Genomic DNA, 20,666 nt, shown 5'->3' on the forward strand with positions numbered 1-20,666 from the left:
TTCTTGTGATCTGTTCTGGTATCGGACGCAATACTTATTCCCATTGCTCTGAACCCCTTTCACCCTCCGTTCCAGGCAACGAATGATTGCCTACCAGTTGAAGCTTCTTATTGCACCTTCTTACCTTACCTTGCTCTCGATGACTTTCTTGAATTTCAACTCGAGAGATGCCTCTATGCCACGTTCACCGAGATAGCCCCCAGGTACCTATCTTGTGTTGAGCTTCATCCTTCCCGAGTCTTTCTCCCATACTCCACCTCTTAAATCTCGAGACGAGATTTCTTGTAGTGGAGGAGATTTGTAACACCCCGAGAATCATGCTACAGTAATCCCCTTCTAATGATGCCTTGTCATCATTGTTACTGCTGCTAATCTCACTTTGATTCTATTCCAGTTCAAAATTCAAATTTAAATTAAAGTTAAGTTTCAAAATTATCAAACATGCAAATAAAAATGTTCAAGTTGTTGTAAATAATCAAATCATCTTTTTTACAAAATGGCTAAATGCTCTAAAAATAAATAAAAGAGAAAAGTTTTTGAAAGAAAAGAAACCAAAAAAAGGAGAAAAGAACCCCCCCTAATGGGCCATGGCCAACCTGGCCATCAGTCAGGCCGACCCACTCCCCACACCCCTCCCTGGCCTATATGGCCCGGCTCCCCCCCGACCTAACCCTAGCGGTCCCTCCCCACTTCCCCCACGATTCCCTCCCACGACCTCTCCCACTGCCCATTCTGGATCGGGATCGGGGCACCCGATGCCCTGGTCGCCCAACGCCCCGGCACATCCCCGCCGCCTCGTCGTTCGCCGGCGCCGCCCGCCGGACCGCCCCGTCCTCATCTCCTCTTTGTCGTCCCCTCGTCACAGGGCCGCACCCGCTCGTCATCGCCGTGCGCCACCACTGCCACCCGAAGGCCTCGCCGTCGCTGGACCTCCCCACCGGACCTCCTCATCTCCTCCCCGACATGCTCTACCGACCAGCTCGCCTCCTTATCCGGCCTCGACCGGTGCCCGCCTCCGCCGCCACTGCCGCGTCGGTGCCTGGCCGTCTTGGTCGCGTCGCCGCGGCTCTCCGCGGCCTTGGTGAGCACGCCCGCGCCCGAGGGCTGCCGCCTCCGCCACGCACCTTCTCCGTCGTCCCCGCGCCGCGCCTCCCCAATCCTCTGCTCTGCCTCGCGCCTGCCGGCCCATCCGGCTGCCGGACCTCACTGGCAGGGTGCATCCAGCCTCCCCGAGCCCTCCTCTGCAACGATGTGAGCATCTGGCTCCCCCTGGCCTCTCCCCTCTCCTCCCCGTGCCCTCCAGCGCCGGTTGCCGCTAGCTCCACCGTAGTTGCCGCGTTCCGTCGCCCCCCGGCGTTGTTTCGGCCGCTCCTAGCTCCAGACGACGGATGACTCGACGCAGCGCATCGCGCTTGTCCGTTTGACGCCCGAGCTGGCCCTTTTTGTCGCTGGAGCAGCTAGCTCCGCGCGCGCCGCCGTCCTCTGAACTCACGCGCACCCACGTTCTAACACTGGGTTGACCCACTGACGTGTGGGCCCGCCCGGTTTAACCATTCCCTTAACCACCTAATTAGAATCTAATAAAACTGTTTAGTTGAGTAACTGAAGATGACATGTGGAACCATTTCATTTAAAAGCCTGTTTAAAAATATCTAAGTCAATGACATGTGGGCCCCCCCACTTAATCTGTTAAATTAATTAAACTGTTAATTTACCCTATCCCTATGACAGCTGGGTCCCACCAGCCAGCTTGACCAGTCAACGTTGGCCTTGTCAATTGTTGACTGGACTATTGACTTTGACCCTGACCCCACCCGTCATACACTGTGGCTGGCACTGCATTATGTGGCAAAAGTATTTACTGATTATATTTGGAATATAAATAAATCCATAAATTGAATAAACCTTTGAAAATTTATATAAAATAAACCGTAGCTCGGATGAAAATACTTTGTACATGAAAGTTGCTCAGAATGACGAGACGAATCCGGATACGCAGCCCGTTAATCTGCCACACATCCCTAGCATAGCAAACACGCAACTTTCCCCCTCCGGTTCATCTCTCCAAAAACGCGAAACACCGGGAATACTTTCCCGGATGTTTCCCCCCTTCGCCAGTATTGCCTAGTACTGTTTTAGGTCACCCGTAGTGATACGTCTCCAACGTATCTATAATTTTTGATTGCTCCATGCTATATTATCTTCTGTTTTGGACATAATTGGGCTTTATTATTCACTTTTATATTATTTTTGGGACTAACCTATTAACCGGAGGCCCAACCCAGAATTGTTGTTTTTTGCCTATTTCAGAGTTTTGTAGAAAAAGAATATCAAACGGAGTCCAAATGGAATGAAACCTTCGGGAACGTGATTTTCGGAACGAACATGATCCAGAGGACTTGGACCCTACGTCAAGAAATCAACCAGGAAGCCACGAGGTAGGGGGCGCGCCTACGCCCCCTAGGCACGCCCTCCACCCTCGTGGGCCCTACGTTGCTCCACCGACGTACTCCTTCCTCCTATATATATCTACGTACCCCCAAACGATCAGATACGGAGCCAAAAACCTAATTCCACCGCCGCAACCTTCTGTACCCACGAGATCCCATCTTGGGGCCTGTTCCGGAGCTCCGTCGGAGGGGGCATCGATCACAGAGGGCTTCTACATCAACACCATAGCCTCTCCGATGAAGTGTGAGTAGTTTACCTCAGACCTTCGGTCTCTCTTGTGGAGATCTATTCGATGTAATCTTTTTTTGCGGTGTGTTTGTTGAGACCGATGAATTGTGGGTTTATGATCAAGTTTATCTATGAACAATATTTGAATCTTCTGAATTCTTTTATGTATGATTGGTTATCTTTGCAAGTCTCTTCGAATTATCAGTTTGGTTTGGCCTACTAGATTGATCTTTCTTGCAATGGGAGAAGTGCTTAGCTTTGGGTTCAATCTTGCGGTGTCCTTTCCCAGTGACAGTAGGGGCAACAAGGTACGTATTGTATTGTTGCCATCGAGGATAACAAGATGGGGTTTTTTATCATATTGCATGAATTTATCCCTCTACATCATGTCATCTTGCTTAAAGCGTTACTCTGTTCTTATGAACTTAATACTCTAGATGCATGCTGGATAGCGGTCGATGTGTGGAGTAATAGTAGTAGATGCAGGCAGGAGTCGGTCTACTTGTCTCGGACGTGATGCCTATATACAAGATCATGCCTAGATATTCTCATAACTATGCTCAATTCTGTCAATTGCTCAACAGTAATTTGTTCACCCACCGTAAAATACTTATGCTCTTGAGAGAAGCCACTAGTGAAACCTATGGCCCCCGGGTCTATTTTCCATCATATTAATCTTTCAACACTTAGTTATTTCCGTTGCTTTTATTTTACTTTGCATCTTTATCACAAAAATACCAAAAATATTATCTTATCATATCTATCAGATCTCACTCTCGTAAGTGACCGTGTAGGGATTGACAACCCCTTATCGCGTTGGTTGCGAGGATTTATTTGTTTGTGTAGGTGCGAGGGACTTGCGTGTAGCCTCCTACTGGATTGATACCTTGGTTCTCAAAAACTGAGGGAAATACTTACGCTACTTTGCTGCATCACCCTTTCCTCTTCAAGGGAAAACCAACGCAGTGCTCAAGAGGTAGCACCTAGCACCGCGTATTTCCATGTTATGCTTTGTGATGCTTTGATTGCTCTGTTATTTATTGTGTTCCCCCTCCGTTACTTTACGGTAGACCCCGAGACCGCTGGCGGTACCCCTGTGATCGACTACATCGACGACAAACCCTTCTCTTGCCAGAGCAACCAGGCAAGCCCCCCCTTTGATCATCCCGATATCGCCCATTCCATTCTCTCATGCTTGCATTAGATTTTGCTACTGTAATTGTTTGCTCCTATTCTGATGCATAGCCTGCTTTTGTAACATGCTACATGTACCTTACCTGCTTATCCTAAACTGCTTAGTATAGCTTGGTTAGTGATCCATCAGTGACCCCCACCTTGTCCTTGTTGCCCCTGCTTGAAGACCCGATCAACGGGATCGAAGACCAGGCCCCGGCACCGCACATCACTTTCCCCTTAGTTGCTCGACACTACACGGTTATTATCGAGTGCCGAGGGTGAGACCACTTCAGCACTGCTGATGTTAACCCTGTAGTGTAGCTATTCGGTCGTGGTCATCGAGGGTGATTTCCTCCTTAACCACTTCCGATACAACTCTGTCGTGCAACCCCTCAAGTGTGAACCTCGAGGGTGGTCTCTCTTACGTTCACCTTGATGATTACATCGAGTGGAATTCGCCGGGGGTGATTCCTCGGGTTTTCCCCTTGATGTTTGGACACACGGATACTTGGACTTTACCACTGCTACTTGGAAAGGCGGGTCGACCCTAAGGGGTACCCGCGAGATAATTACGAGGCGTGGCCGGGCATTCCTAGCCCTTGCCGCAAGTCCTCGAGACGGGGCAACGGGGTCACATCTTTCGTGAGTCTCTGCTTGTTGCCGCGCGTTCCTAATCCACTATGATTTGGATATTTGATCCGAGGGGCCTCTGGCCTGATAGCACTGACCATCACGTGGGCATAGTATGGGCGTTCTGCGTCGTATACATCAACCGAAGCTTAATAGACGTCAGCGACTGAGCGGTGCGCGCCGGGTTGGACTGCGTAAGCACCTGCCTTTTTGAACGAGGTAGCTAGGTCTGCTCACCGGCCGCCCACGCAACGTACAGGAGTTCCCGGGGTGATGGCCCATGACCCCTGGGCGCATAGGTTTAGTCCGGCGTGCTTGACCTCTCTATTAAGCCTAGGTCGGGTTGCGGCGTATTGTTTGGCCGAGGCCGGGCATGACCCAGGAAAGTGTGTCCGGCCGGAGTTAATCGAGTGTGGTGGGTAAGTTGGTGCACCCCTGCAGGGAAGAAAACATCTATCGATAGCCGGTCCTACGGTAACGGACACTTGGAGTTGTATCCCGATCGATACAACTAGAACTGGATACTCGAGATGAGACATGGATATGAGAAATGGATAGTATGGCTCTGGGATTGCTTTCTCGCAGGGAGTCGAGAAAGGATCTCTGGCCGACGTTGATAACATTTCTACTACTTTACTTTATGCTACTCTACTCCCTCCTGTTGCTGCAAGATGGTGGTTTCCAGAAGATGCTAGTCTTCGATAGGCTAGGCTTTCCCCTTCTCTTCTGGCATTCTACAGTCTAGTCCACAGATACAACCCTTTTCGTTGATACCGATGCATATGTAGTGTAGATCCTTGCTTGCGAGTACTTTGGATGAGTACTCACGGTTGCTTTCCTCCCCTTTTTCCACCTCTTTCCATTCTTCTCGGATGCGGCAACCAGATGGTGGAGTCCAGGAGCCAGACGACACCACAGACGACTACTGCTACCCCGAGGGTGCCTACTACTACGTGAAGACCGCCGACGACCAGGAGTAGTTAGGAGGCTCCCAGGTAGGAGGCCTTGCCTTTTCGATCGTTGTTGTTTTTGTGCTAGCCTTCTTAAGGCAAACTTGTCTAACTTATGTCTGTACTCAGATATTGTTGCTTCCGTTGACTCTTGAGTATTCAAGCTTATGTATTCGATCCCTCGAGGCCCCTGGCTTGTAATATAAAGCTTGTATTATTTTAATTTGTGTCTTGAGTTGTGTTGTGATATCTTCCCGTGAGTCCTTGATCTTTATCGTACACATTTGCGTGTATGATTAGTGTATGATTGAATCGAGGGCGTCACAGAAAATCAGGCCAGACAATGTGTCGAACACACAGAGCGCAAAGGGGAGACTGAGAGTTGCCGGACATACCATGGCGGGTCCAGGTCGATGACGACGATCCCGACAACGAGAACGGGGGTGAGGAGTGTTGTGCCAGTGCTGGCGGCGCAGAGGCTCCGAACGGTTGCGGAGCGCGCGCGGTTGCGGAGCTGCGGGACAGACGTCGTGGAGGAGATAGAAGATAGGAGAGAGCAAATGGATCTAGTAGGTCGAGGGGGTGGATTTGATGCAATTTGAGATGAGGTAGGGCTGTCGGGTCCGACGTTGCAGGCGCTCAGGCGCCCCATATTCGCCTTATATTTGAGCTGGGTACGTGGGATGCCGATCAGTCCGGACGTTTGATGCCCATTTGAGGCGTTTGCATGGGTCGCTTTTCTATGACCGGTCAGTGATCGGGTCGTGTGTCTGAGCGTTTGAGGCGGGTTCGGGGCGCCAAGCTATAAATGCTCTAAGAGCATCTCCAACGCCAACCTGCGAAAATCCTCTCGCATCCGTCCGTGGATAGGGGAGGCCAGTCCATGGACACAGATGCGAGAGGACTCCATCCAACCGTAGCCATACATGTTCACAACAACCCGAACCAACCGGGTGAACTTCGTGCAAACACGGCCGGATTTCATATAAACATGCCAGATTTTCATATAAACATGACGGATTTCAGTACATTTACATCAACTAAGCGGTGCTAGTCCGCCTCTGGAGGCATAATAATACCTAATCTAAATTGTCGCCCACGGATCCCTTTGTCTTCCTCATGTCCGACAGCCCGATCACCGGACTGGCAGGAGCCCCGCAAGTATATGCTTCAGCGCAAAGGACGGCTCGCTTCCCCACCACTCATCGGAGTGGAACCCCCGACTGATGCTTCCGCAGGAGGGGAAGGCGGCGCCTCCGCTTCCGTGGAGCCCATGTGGGATCGACGAAGGTCCTCGCAAGAGAAGAACCGGGCAAGACACCGGCTGTGTACGCCAGCGTCGCCTCGTCGGTGGCCTTCATGTGACCCGAGCGAAAACGGACTGTCGTGTTCTACTTCTCCTTGATGATGGCAACGGACGCGGAGGCGCCAGCCATCGTTGCTCTCCGCACACTCGGCTTCTGTCTCTATGTGCATGGCGCACTCGTAGGCACGGGAGCCGCGGTCACAAGCACGAGAGGCGCGATAGCAGACACGGGAGGCATGGTACGATGTGGCGTCGTCGACGGCAGCGAGGACGCCTGTGCCACCGTGCTCCCGCCCGTGCCGGCGTGGAGCAACTCGCCACTCCTCATCGAGTGGGCTACAACGGCGAGTTGTTGAACCACGCGTCGGCTTGGGGCGGCAATTTGCTCCGTTAGGTCACGCGCGGGAGGTGGAGCAGCGAGTTGCCTCGCTCGTATCCGGCCAGCTCGACGGGCCACCCAGCCGGCTTGTATGTTAGAGACTGCTCTTCAGAAGCCAAAAAGAGTGGTGAAGGAGGAGATGTGGGGAGTGGCTGAGAGGTGCGATTCTTTCCCGGCGTCTGGCCTCATTTAAATAGAGGGCGGGCGGGAGGAGCTCGACCGGTGTTGCCTTTAATGCCGGCCCGCTCTTGAGCAGGCGTGTGGCGGTAGTAGGTTTTTCGGCTTCCACACGGGTTTAATGGAGGCGTATGAATGAGGCGCCGAGGCGTGTTCTGCCGGGTGTGCAGCGGGCGGCGCCCTCGGCCGGCGAGCTGCTTCATTGGCGGAGGCAGTGAGAGGTCGTGTCCGTCCTGAGCCGCCTTCAATGCGGAGTGGCATGCTCTACAACGACATGAATCCGGGCAGATGGCGCTGGAGGGGATGCGCGTGTGGGGAGGAAGGGGGGAGGGATTTTTGATGGGTCAGGGCGGTCAGAAGCGAGATCGGTCCGGACTCCCGCAAATCTTCCCCATTTTTAGCTTCGGTTTACGGGAGAAATCGCGTTCGGACCGATACAGATCGACGTTAAATGGCTTTCACGATTCAGACAGCACGATCCAAATGGTCGCGGAGATTTGAAGGTCGATGTTGGAGATGCACTAAAACCCATCATCCAGTTTACCCACCTCACGTGCAAAACTTGTTATGTGGCAAGTGTGCCGTAGATACTTGGCGTGCACGAGCGAAGCAAGCAAACATGGGCATGGGCATTGGTGAATGGCACAAGTAAAACACAAACCAACTTTGGTCTCGCGCGCGCACATGTGCATCCATGTAACCTGGACCTGTGGCGCAACTTTCGTGCTTCTTTTGGGCCTAGACCGAAACCAGGGAAACCATGGAAGCTGTCAAATCGTGCCGTGCGGTCCGTCGAACGTACGTACCTAGCAGAGACCAATTCCACAGAAAACATCATATGGATAGATCAGGTCGGAAACTAGCATTTTCGCCGCTCGCTGTCTCCGCCGCCCCTCTAGTTTGACAAAGAAAAAAGTCGCAACCATCGACGTTCGTTCAGCAAACAATACGAGTGTGTTATTTATCTTTTCTGCCACTTCGTTTCTACCGTTCCAGCACAAGAAAAAAGGTTAGCTTTTTTTTGAACATCAGCACAGACACAAACGCTCATGTATAGGCGCATACACTTATCCATATGAACGCATACACGTACACCCTATCCTATGAGCATCTCCGAGAGACTGAGCCGGCATATCATTTTGAGATTTTACGAAGACACCGTAGGTGCCTCGTAGTCGACGGAAAAAGAAGGTGAACCGTAGTGTACTATTACCTTCGTTTCAAATTATTTATCATATAGTATCTGATACTAAAACACGTCTAAATATATCCAAATCTAAATAAATCTAAGACAAGTAATTCGGGACGAGGGAGTACTATCTCCTTGCTCAAAATGGATGTGTACTGTAGTATTGAAATACATGTAGATACATGCATTTCAGCGACAATTAATATGGGACGGATGGTGTATTTTCCAGCCTTGAAGCAGCAAATTATTGAACAGCACCGTTTCATGTGTTCCTCGATGGGCACCGTCACGTCCCCGTCATTTAACCAACGCAGCAGTTTCTCCGGCTCCCTGCCGGCAGGTGCAGTGGCAGTGCCAGTGCAAGTGCAACAGCGCACGAACACACTCAACCATCAACGTCACGGTTGTGCGGTGATCCATATCCCTATTGCTATTGGCACATCTCCTTTGGTCCGCCACTGCCCAGAGTCAAATGGAAAGCAACCCAACAAGAGGCGGCGATAACGGAGCGAAAACTCCCCGCCGGCCGCCGTGGATATGAATGAATATCCCTCTCGTGCCATCCCAGATCCCCGGCGGGAAGCTTCCAAAAAGACCTCCCTTTTTTACAAAGAGAAGAAAAAAGATTCAAAAGTGAAAAGGAACAAAAACAAAGCCGTGCATGGCTGCCACCGCCACCGTGCCGCTGCCGGTGGGAGGAACATCCCGGCCCTCCCGCGCGCACGCGCCGCCAGCCAGGACCCAGCCAAGCTCCGTACGCCATGGCCAGCTAGCTTATTTCCATCCCGATCGCCACGCAATATCCACGAAGCTCACCGCGCGCAGCCCAACGGCACCTGACCCAACGGGAGTAGTATATATATGCACACACGTACATCCGCGCCCTGACGCACAAACAACAACGACAACTACTACTACTCTACCTGAAGAACTCGCTGACGGGCCGTGACATCCCGTGGTCGATCCTACTGGCGCGGATGGCGATGGGCAAGAAGCCGAGCAAGGTTGACGGCGCGGCGTGCCGGCGGCACTGGCGCCAGGGCGCGCCCGGGGTGTGCCCGCTCTGCCTGCGGGAGCGCCTGTCCGGCCTCTCGCCCTCGGCGTCGCTGCCGTCCGTCGTCGCGCGCGGGGAGGCGGCTTCTCGCTCCTCCTGCTGCTCGGACTCGGACTCGGAGGCGTCGTCCACGGAGGCGTCCACCGGCGCGTCGTCGGGGTCCGCGAGCCCCGGGTTCCACCGGGAGATCAGGCGCGCCGCGAGGCCGTCGCTGCTGATGCGGCACGAGCGGGTGGTGGCCGTGGACGGCGACGAGGCGGTGCTGGTGATGAGCAGGAGGAGGGAGAGGCCGGCGACGAGCTTCTGGACGAAGCTGCTGCGCGCGGCGACGGGGGGCAAGAAGGCCGTCGACGGATGCTCGCTGGCGCACTCCAGGACGATCGAGGCCGCGGACGGGAGCAGCGCAGCTGCCACGAAGTGGATCGTATTCTAGCTAGTTCTGCCTTTTGTCTGCGACCATTTTTCCGGTTCAATCCCCTGTTCGGCGTGATCGACAGTTAATTAGATCAATGGTCTGTACATATTTCAAGGAGACTTGTGTTAGTTCTTGCTTGGTACAACTATTTGCCAAAGTTTTGCGTGATCCGGCTATACGACTACACAAATTCTAGAGACGCTCGGTACTTTGCATGTGGCTTTTTTCTTGCTCTATCTTCTGGAAAGAAAGACTCCACCAGCACAGAAAAAAACAGGCTTGGTTTTCTTAGATTTGAAGAAGTTCATGAATTAGAAAAAATATTCATGAGTTTGAATGTTTTCATGATTTTTTTTAAGTTTACGGATTCAAAAAATGTTCACGCATTTGAAAACATAAATCATGATTTAAAAGAAGTTCATGAATTTGAAAAATATTTGTCGATTCAAAAATATTCTCAAATTTTAAAAAGTAATCATGAATTTTGAAATATTGCAGACACAGCTGGCTGCAGCAGCGACTGCCCTATCATTTGCCAACATGTTTATCTTGACGTATATAGGCGAACTCAGTGTTGCTCGGATGGTCGGGTTTTTTATGGTGGAACTGACATACCAGGTATTAAGTCGTAGACTTGGCACTAGTGCTCATATTTTCTTGGATTTATTTCATGTTTTTCGACGATGTCCGTTTAATGCAACGAGACGTTCCCGTCGACCAATAGGCGCATGTGGTGACTTCATCAATCTCAGAATGTTGTGCCGGCTCAATATATCAGGGATGCTCATGGACATAGAATATGCGCGTATGCATTTATAAGGATGAACGTATGTAAGTATCTGCGTTTGTATTGCGTATAAAAAGAAAAACCTTGACGTCTACAAAAAAGAACAATATCAAGAAAAGAACATTATTGGTCGCTGACAATGATTCATGATCGCCCGATAGCACAGTATTTCACAAAGGCATGAAGGCTCTATAAAACCATGTCGCGCACGCATAAGGCATCCACCGTTCCATTGATTCATGATTGATCGATAACAGACAGTTTCACAAAGGCATGAAGGCTCTATAAAACCATGTCGGAGCACGCCTGAGGCATCCACTGTTCCACGCGATCAAAGGACATGCATGTAGTGAGGGCATCTTCAAGACATACCTCAAACCTTCACTATATGTCTGAATCATAAGTGTTTGGATCATTTTTGCTATCCAACAGGAACATCTGTATGTCCGCTTAGCAGTCCGGATTACGGATTTCGGTATGCAAGAAACAAATGGGGGACGGGGTTTGTGGAAGGCCAGACATGCAGTTGACCAATCACATGAATGGTCCCTAACCTCACGTGCATGGCCCCCCTCTCCTCTCTCCTTCCAACGGGTCATTAAACCACAAATATCCTACCAATTGCATAGTATGTTTTCTCCTCCCAACCAGATACTTTGTGGTTAGCATTGGATGGCTTCTGCCTGCATCATGTCCATGGACCACGTCCGGACATAAAAGCGGACATATATCAGAGATATTTGCGGCTTGGCGTTCGAAATGCCCTAGGTAACTCACATTCATACAGGCCAACCACCATAAAAATTTCCAACATCTAAGGAGCAATTTGTGGGTGAGGTGTGTGCGCAGTGGCTAGGCAGAGCGCCATCCACGACCGCGTGACAGAGATGATCCTAGACCATGCCAACAAATACATTATTGAAAATGTCTTTTGCAGAACATGACATTAACACTAAATAAAAGATGACTTTCTAATGGATAACTAATACCTTATATTAGGGGGACATTTGCCCCCCTCCCATGCACAACACCATACTAGTTTTCTCAATAGTTATTTGACGTTCCATACATGTACCTTCTAATCATTATTTGTATAAAATAATCACATGTAAATTGTAAATTCGCAGTAGGGCCGCCAAAATGTTAAGACTAGCTCTACCCCGTATGACGGTCTCCTCCATCATGGTCGGACTAAGCTCTCCGCTCAATTTCCAAGCGATGTTCCTATGTAGCGTTTCAGCTCTTGTTGTCGGAGTCTACACCATTACCATCATAGAGTGTTGGTTGTCTACGTGCATAAAGATAGAGGGAAGAAGCTACATGTGCTAGAAGTGGCCGCGTTCGCCCATGCCTTCACTGTCGGGGCCAAACTACTATTGGTTCCAACTATCTTAGGAGGGCATGGATGATTACGCTCCATCGGCCATGCCGGCTTAGGCGTCACGAGCAACTATTTGGGCGGCAAAAGCTACTTCCAGTCCATGTTACGTGTCCTACTCGGAGGCGGCCTCATCGTGTCAATCAATTGCGGCGTGCAGAAATTCTTTGAAGTAATGATCACTACAAGCATGACGGAGAACCTGATCCCAACAACCTTTCATGATAGTACATAGGTATAGAGGTGCATGTGATACTTGATGTTCTCTTCCTCGGTGTGAATAGAACGGGAGTATTATGAAGAAATACGATAGTACACTAGCATATGTATGCATGTGAAAGGTGACAACAATACAATTGTTTCATCTTGAAGTTAATGGTGGGTTTAAGGAAATTTGTCATACATGGTGATGTAAATATCTTAGTCAATTTTATTTTTTTCTCGCTATGTATTGTATTATATTTTGGAGGTGCTTTTATATTTACTTGTGATATCAATTAAATTGTATCCTGACACTTGGGCAGTTGATGTAGGGGCCAAGCCCTTGGTTGCCCAATCTTTCACAACTTAGAGGTTGATAAAGAGGAACACTCAAGAATCAAAGGGGACAAACACTCAAAGACAAGATTCGACCACACATGCTCTTTGTCCACAAATCCACACAAGATCCATAAATAACTAGAGCACGATAAGTACCTATGGTAGTTCTTTCCACTCCCACAAAGGAAGATGAGGTCTTGAGGGTAGTCTTCTCCAAATCCACTAGGGTTGATGAAGGTCATGGTGATTCACTTGGGGAATCCTTCTCCTGAAGGAGGCCTTGAAGATCCAAGTGGAATCCTTTTTCCACTAGGGTTTTTGTTCCTCAAAGAGGAGATACAAGGAATAGAGAGAAGAGAGCAATTGCAATAGTTCAGTTTGGAAGATTTTCTTTGGTTGCTCTTGTCTTCGGGCCTTCGTCCTTCCACTCCGTGCCTCCGTCCCGGTCTCCATTGTGCCTCACGTCCTTCATACTTTTTACACCTAACCATGCATAGCATTCTGGCTTGAGGTAGTAGCCATGTCTCACTCAAATGCATATGGAGTTCGAAGAGGAGTGAATTCACCTCGATTTTGATGATGCATGCGCGTGCTCTAGTCATCGGGCCTCTTGGCACTTGGGGTGTTGGTGTAGAGTCCATGGTGATGTTCATGGGGTGCTCTGCATCAGCAACGGTTGTTGATGCTACGTTTTGTGCAATCCTAGATTTGTTATGCTCGTGTTCCTCATCGACACGGGCGGGCGACTAATAGTAATGAGCGATGGTAGCATCAACAAACCATCAGCGATTATGGATATTACTTTCAGAGGTTATAATGATAGTGCTTGATTAATATAGATTTTTTGATAGTTCGAGAAGGAAAGGAAACTAGGCATTGGAGTTTTTATTTTAAATAAATCTAGAGAAAATCTCAAACGAGCGCCAATGGGCAAGGCTATGTGAACATGGGCACCACATAGAAAACCCTAGTGCTCGTCGGCGACACGGCGTTCCAGGAGGCTTGGACAGTTGGACACTGACATGGGAAAACCGATCACATTGGCGTGAGTGTGACTCGATGTAAGCAAGTTGTAGACGCGGTGCCGAACTCGTAGACGAATGCGCCGCCATGGCGGCACCGACGCGGCAGCGTCACCGCGTAGCAAACAGTATTTAAACACGGAGTGGTTCCGCTGTTGCCGACGCCGTACGGCCGTTCGACCCACGGCCAGCTAGCGGGCAAGGCGCCGCGCCGTCCGTACGCGCTGACTGATGTGCCAGTCGATTCGATCCAAGGCTAGATAGTAATGCGTCTGTGGCGGTGCGAGCTGCAAGCCTGCAACTGCGAGGCCAAAGCCAAACCGCTGACCACCAACTTCAGTAGAAATATTGCACTCTTTTCTTTACCCCACCAACTTCAGTAGAAATATTGCACTCTCCTTTTTACCCCACCAACTTCAGTAGAAATATTGCACCCTCATTTTTAACCTACCAGGGCATCTTCAACGCCGACCCTCAATCCGCCCGCATACCTCTAGATCACCCAGTCCGAGCGTGTTCTATCATCCAACGCAGGCATGTATCAGCCCGGCGAGCAGTCCAGACGCACGTTTTCCCGCAAATTGGAAGCAGGGGGCTTTGCGGGAGTCCAGCCAGCAGCCATGTAGGACTCCGACACCCCCAGCCCACTAAATTCCCCCTCCTGGCCCCATTTTCTTCAAATCCGTCCCTTCTCCCCCTTACTTTGCATCCTCACCCTCCTCCGACGACGCCGTTGTACCTCTCCGGCCGCCACAAAGGCATTGCCGGACCTGTGCAACCAGCACCGACGCATCCATTCAACTTTTACGACGGCGTCATGCACCGAGGAGCCGTCCCTAGCAAGGTACACTCATCCTCCCCTGTCGACGACGTCCATGGCAGACACCACGCCCGAGAGATGTTCGGTCAAATGCCATTGAGCTAATTTTCGAACGCCATGTCTTTTTTTTAGAGTAAGAAGGATGGCGGGGGTACTCAACCATGGAGGATGAGTTGTTATGTGATGCGTGGTTGGCCGTATTCGCGGATTTTGTAGGCAGGCACAAAAGGGGGCTCTTCTGGCAGCGCGTGCATGATTCGTTTCACACGCGAAAGCACATTGTGCCCTACGACATGCACATGATGCAACAACGCACTGTGAGGTCAATATCGTATCGATAGTACCCATCCACACCACCATCACCAAGTTTTGTGACGTGGTTGCTAGGCTAGAGGAAAGGTGGCCATTGCGCGCGGCAGTGGGGGAGATCATAAGTTTTGCTTTTTCTTGTTCATTTTGTCGGTTGAATCATTCATCACTCAATGTTGCTCTACACATTATGTAGGCCGTACGCGTTGCCGCGATGTACCATGGGATAGAGGGATGACCATTTAGGTACATACACTTTGGGATGAAGTAAAAGGGACAGTATGTGTGGGACGACATGATCTGATCATGAAAAACACGTTGCATATCTGGTTAATCTCGTTGAATTTGAACTATTGTTGTACTACACTTATTTATGTGCTATGTAAGGACGATTTGTGTTATTTTATAACCGAACTTTCATGAATTCCATCGCGTTTGCATGAATTTTCGTCCGATCTATTCAAATGCGATTTCAATTGTACGCGGGTAGGTTAGATGGCCGGTTTCCGTATTCATGTCCGCGAATTGGTTCCTCTGCGCCGTGGACGGACGCGGGGCCAAATTTATAACCAGAAGGTGTAACACTTGCTGTCCTTGCAAGCGAACGAGGGGGGAAAAGACTAGTTGGAGGAACGAACTTTGGTCTCGCGCGCTCGCATGTGGCATGTCCATGCATGTAACCTGGACCGACGGCGCAGCTTTGGTGCTTCTCTTTGGGCGCTCGGTCCAGCCTAGTGCAAAACCAAGGAAACCGAAAAGGGTCTTCCAATGAACCAGGGAAGCTGTCAAATCGTGTGTGCGGTCCGTGGCACGTACTCTACCTAGCTGACAGAGACCAATTCCACAGGAAACATCATATGACTTGATCAGGTCGAATATGAACATTTGTGGCCGCTCGCTGTCTCCCACGCCCTCAAATTTGAATTGTAACCATCGACGTTGGCTCAGTAAACAATAGGAGTGTGTCACTAGCATTTTGTGTCACTTCGTTTCTATCGTTTCAGCAGAAGGGAGGTAAAATGTAGTGTACTACGATTACGCGAGGCGGCCGCGGCGGCAGGGAGGTCTGGATCCAGGTGCTTGCTGTGGAGTTGCTAGAGGGTTGTTGTGGGACGGCGAAGGAGGTGTGTGCTCGAGTGGTGGCCTTTGTTGGCGGGTGCGCGATAGCGGAGTTGATGAAGCCCGCAGCGGACATGTTGGAATTTTGTCTATTTTGGGCCGGACCAATAGCAGTTTCAGAATTCCTAATAAATTCTAGAGGTCCACGCAGCCCATTCGTGTAAGACAAAAGGTGGAACCAAAATTTAGTCCCACATTGCTAGTTTGGTGGGAGTTGGACCTCCTTATAAGGCAGGTTGTTTCCCCATATGTATGAGCATGAGAATAAGAGGGACATTCACGCGCGCTCCTCCTCTGCCGCCACGACGCGTCGCGGGTTGCGGGAATGAGCCGAGCCGAGACGCTGAATGTGAACGGCACATCCCTTCGGCTGCTGGCCGTTTCACTTCGTCTCCCTCTCTTCATTTGAGTCATGTACGGAAGAAGGGTGATAAGGTTTTTGCAGATGTCATTTACCTTCTCTATGTAAGATTGCATGACTTGTTTTATCCATGCTATAATAGTCATGTTTATCTAGTATTTCTATTAATAAAATCATTCGGTAAATTGCTCATATTTCCAACAGGCCAGAGGATCTAGCGCGGAGAGGTTCATCAATGGTCTGGCATGTGCACGGTTCTACATGTCGGCGAGCTTGACATCAGATCTGTATAGCGACATGCGTGATTTTTTTCATGTTTTCTTAAGGAACTCTTCGTCTTTGGTGTGGGGCGATGAAGCGAGAGCGTTGCCACACTGCAATCTTTTAAATACCGGATAACTGACATGTTGCGAATTGGGGTCCGTGTAGCGGAATGCGGAATCTTGATAGCGAACAGGGTAGGAATAATGTTCTCCCCGCCATATCCCCATCTATTGGTGTGTTTTCGCTGGCAGAAGGCGTGGGGATATGTGTCTCCGGGGGATCTTTCGGAATTCGGTCGGATTAGATTTCTGGTGGATCGGTCTGGGCTCAGGTGGGTTTTTGTTAGGGATCGTAGCAGAAATTTAAAATTTTCTACGCATCACCAAGATCCATCTATGGAGTTTACTAGCAACGAGAGGGAAGGAGTGCATCTACATACCCTTGTAGATCGCGAGCGGAAGCGTTCAAGTGAACGGGGTTGATGGAGTCGTACTCGTCGTGATCCAAATCACCGATGACCGAGTGCCGAACGGACGGCACCTCCGCGTTCAACACACGTACGGAGCAGTGACGTCTCCTCCTTCTTGATCCAGCAAGGGGAAAGGAGAGGTTGATGGAGATCCAGCAGCACGACGGCGTGGTGGTGGAAGTAGCGGGGATCCCGGCAGGGCTTCGCCAAGCGCAAGCGGGAGGCAGAGGTGTCACGGGAGGGAGAGGGAGGCGCCAGGGGCTGTGGTTTTGCTGCCCTCCCTCCCCCCCCCACTATATATAGGGGTCCTGGGGGGGCGCCGGCCCCCTGGAGATCCCATCTGAGGGGGGGGGGGGCGGCCAAGGGGGTGGCTTGCCCCCCAAGCCAAGTGGGCGGCCCCCCACCCCCAGGGTTTCCAACCCTAGGCGCAGGGGAGGCCCAAGGGGGGTGCACCAGCCCACCAGTGGCTGGTTCCCCTCCCCACTTCAGCCCATGAGGCCCTCCGGGACAGGTGGCCCCACCCGGTGGACCCCCGGGACCCTTCCGGTGGTCCCGGTACAATACCGGTAACCCCCGAAACTTTCCCGGTGGCCGAAACTGGACTTCCTATATATAATTCTTCTCCTCCGGACCATTCCGGAACTCCTCGTGACGTCCGGGATCTCATCCGGGACTCCAAACAACTTTCGGGTTTCCGCATACTAATATCTCTACAACCCTAGCGTCACCGAACCTTAAGTGTGTAGACCCTACGGGTTCGGGAGACATGCAGACATGACCGAGACGACTCTCCGGTCAATAACCAACAGCGGGATCTGGATACCCATGTTGGCTCCCACATGTTCCACGATGATCTCATCGGATGAACCACGATGTCGAGGATTCAATCAATCCCGTATACAATTCCCTTTGTCAATCGGTACGTTACTTGCCCGAGATTCGATCGTCGGTATCCCAATACCTTGTTCAATCTCGTTACCGGCAAGTCACTTTACTCGTACCGTAATGCATGATCCCGTGACCAGACACTTGGTCACATTGAGCTCATTATGATGATGCATTACCGAGTGGGCCCAGAGATACCTCTCCGTCATATGGAGTGACAAATCCCAGTCTCGATCCGTGCCAACCCAACAGACACTTTCAGAGATACCCGTAGTGCACCTTTATAGTCACCCAGTTATGTTGTGACGTTTGGTACACCCAAAGCACTCCTACGGCATCCGGGAGTTGCACGATCTCATGGTATAAGGAAATGATACTTGACATTGGAAAAGCTCTAGCAAACGAACTACACGATCTTTTGTGCTATGCTTAGGATTGGGTCTTGTCCATCACATCATTCTCCTAATGATGTGATCCCGTTATCAATGACATCCAATGTCCATAGTCAGGAAACCATGACTATTTGTTGATCAACGAGCTAGTCAACTAGAGGCTTACTAGGGACACGTTGTGGTCTATGTATCCACACATGTATTACGATTTCCGGATAACACAATTATAGCATGAACAATAGACAATTATCATGAACAAGGAAATATAATAATAACCATTTTATTATTGCCTCTAGGGCATTTTTCCAACAGTCTCCCACTTGCACTAGAGTCAATAATCTAGTTACATTGTGATGAATTGAACACCCATAGAGTTCTGGTGTTGATCATGTTTTGCTCTAGGGAGAGGTTTAGTCAACGGATCTGCTACATTCAGGTCCGTATGTACTTTACAAATATCTATGTCTCCATTTTGAACACTTTCACGAATGGAGTTGAAGCGACGCTTGATATGCCTGGTCTTTCTGTGAAACCAGGGCTCCTTGGCAAGGGCAATAGCTCCAGTGTTGTCACAGAAGAGAGTCATCGGGCCCGACGCATTGGGAATCACCCCTAGGTCGGTAATGAACTCCTTTATCCAGATTGCTTCCTGTGTTGCCTCTAAGGCCGCCATGTACTCTGTTTCACATGTAGATCCCGCCACGACGCTTTGCTTGCAACTGCACCAGCTTACTGCCCCTCCATTCAAAATATACACGTATCCGGTTTGTGACTTAGAGTCATCCAGATCTGTGTCGAAGCTAGCATCGACGTAACCCTTTACGACGAGCTCTTCGTCACCTCCATAAACGAGAAAAATATCCTTAGTCCTCTTTAGGTACTTCAGGATATTCTTGACCGCTGTCCAGTGTTCCATGTCGGGATTACTTTGGTACCTTCCTACCAAACTTACGGCAAGGTTTACATTAGGTCTGGTACACAGCATGGCATACATAATAGACCCTATGGCCGAGGCATAGGGGATGACACTCATCTTTTCTCTATCTTCTGTCGTGGTCGGGCATTGGGCCGTGCTCAATTGCACACCTTGCAATACAGGCAAGAACCCCTTCTTGGACTGATCCATATTGAACTTCTTCAATATCTTGTCAAGGTACGTACTCTGTGAAAGACCAATGAGGCGTCTTGATCTATCTCTATAGATCTTGATGCCTAATATATAAGCAGCTTCTCCAAGGTCCTTCATTGAAAAACACTTATTCAAGTAGGCCTTTATACTTTCCAAGAATTCTATATCATTTCCCATCAACAGTATGTCATCCACATATAATATGAGAAATGCTACAGAGCTCCCACTCACTTTCTTGTAAACACAGGCTTCTCCATAAGTCTGTGTAAACCCAAACGCTTTGATCATCTTATCAAAGTGAATGTTCCAACTCCGAGATGCTTGCACCAGCCCATAGATTGAGCGCTGGAGCTTGCATACTTTGTCAGCATTCTTAGGATCGACAAAACCTTCCGGCTGCATCATATACAATTCTTCCTTAAGAAAGCCGTTAAGGAATGCCGTTTTGACGTCCATTTGCCATATCTCATAATCATAGAATGCGGCAATTGCTAACATGATTCAGACGGTCTTCAGCTTCGCTACGGGTGAGAAAGTCTCATCGTAGTCAACCCCTTGAACTTGTCGATAACCCTTAGCGACAAGTCGAGCCTTATAGATGGTCACATTACCATCTGCGTCTGTCTTCTTCTTAAAGATCCATTTATTTTCTATGGCTCGCCGATCATCGGGCAAGTCAGTCCAAGTCCAGACTTCGTTTTCATACATGGATCCTATCTCGGATTTCATGGCTTCTAGCCATTTGTCGGAATCTGGGCCCGCCATTGCTTCTTCATAGTTCGAAGGTTCACCGTTGTCTAACAACATGATTTCCAGGACAGGGTTGTCGTACCACTCTGGTGCGGAACGTGTCCTTGTGGACCTACGAAGTTCAGCAGTAACTTGATCCGAAGCTTCATGATCATCATCATTAACTTCCTCCCCAGTCGGTGTAGGCACCACAGGAACATCTTCCCGCGCTGCGCTACTTTCCGGTTCGGAAGGGGTGACTGTCACCTCATCAAGTTCCACTTTCCTCCCACTCACTTCTTTCGAGAGAAACTCTTTCTCCAGAAAGGACCCGTTCTTGGCAACAAAGATTTTGCCTTCGGATCTGAGGTAGAAGGTATACCCAATGGTTTCCTTAGGGTATCCTATGAAGACGCATTTTTCCGACTTGGGTCCGAGCTTTTCAGGTTGAAGTTTCTTGACATAGGCATCGCATCCCCAAACTTTTAGAAATGACAGCTTAGGTTT

At 49.9% G+C, this 20,666-nt stretch overlaps 1 protein-coding gene across 1 annotated transcript; it reads left to right on the plus strand.

The window, feature by feature from the left end:
* The first annotated feature begins 9,346 nt into the window (after positions 1–9,346).
* Positions 9,347–10,182, plus strand: LOC109732719 (uncharacterized). The gene has a single exon (XM_020291905.4). It carries the CDS (start codon positions 9,464–9,466, stop codon positions 9,971–9,973), a length of 510 nt encoding a protein of 169 aa, XP_020147494.1. The 5' UTR covers positions 9,347–9,463; the 3' UTR covers positions 9,974–10,182.
* Positions 10,183–20,666: the final 10,484 nt, after the last annotated feature.

The sequence above is a fragment of the Aegilops tauschii genome, chromosome 6 (genome assembly GCF_002575655.3).
Source record: "Aegilops tauschii subsp. strangulata cultivar AL8/78 chromosome 6, Aet v6.0, whole genome shotgun sequence".
Lineage (NCBI taxonomy): Eukaryota > Viridiplantae > Streptophyta > Magnoliopsida > Poales > Poaceae > Aegilops > Aegilops tauschii.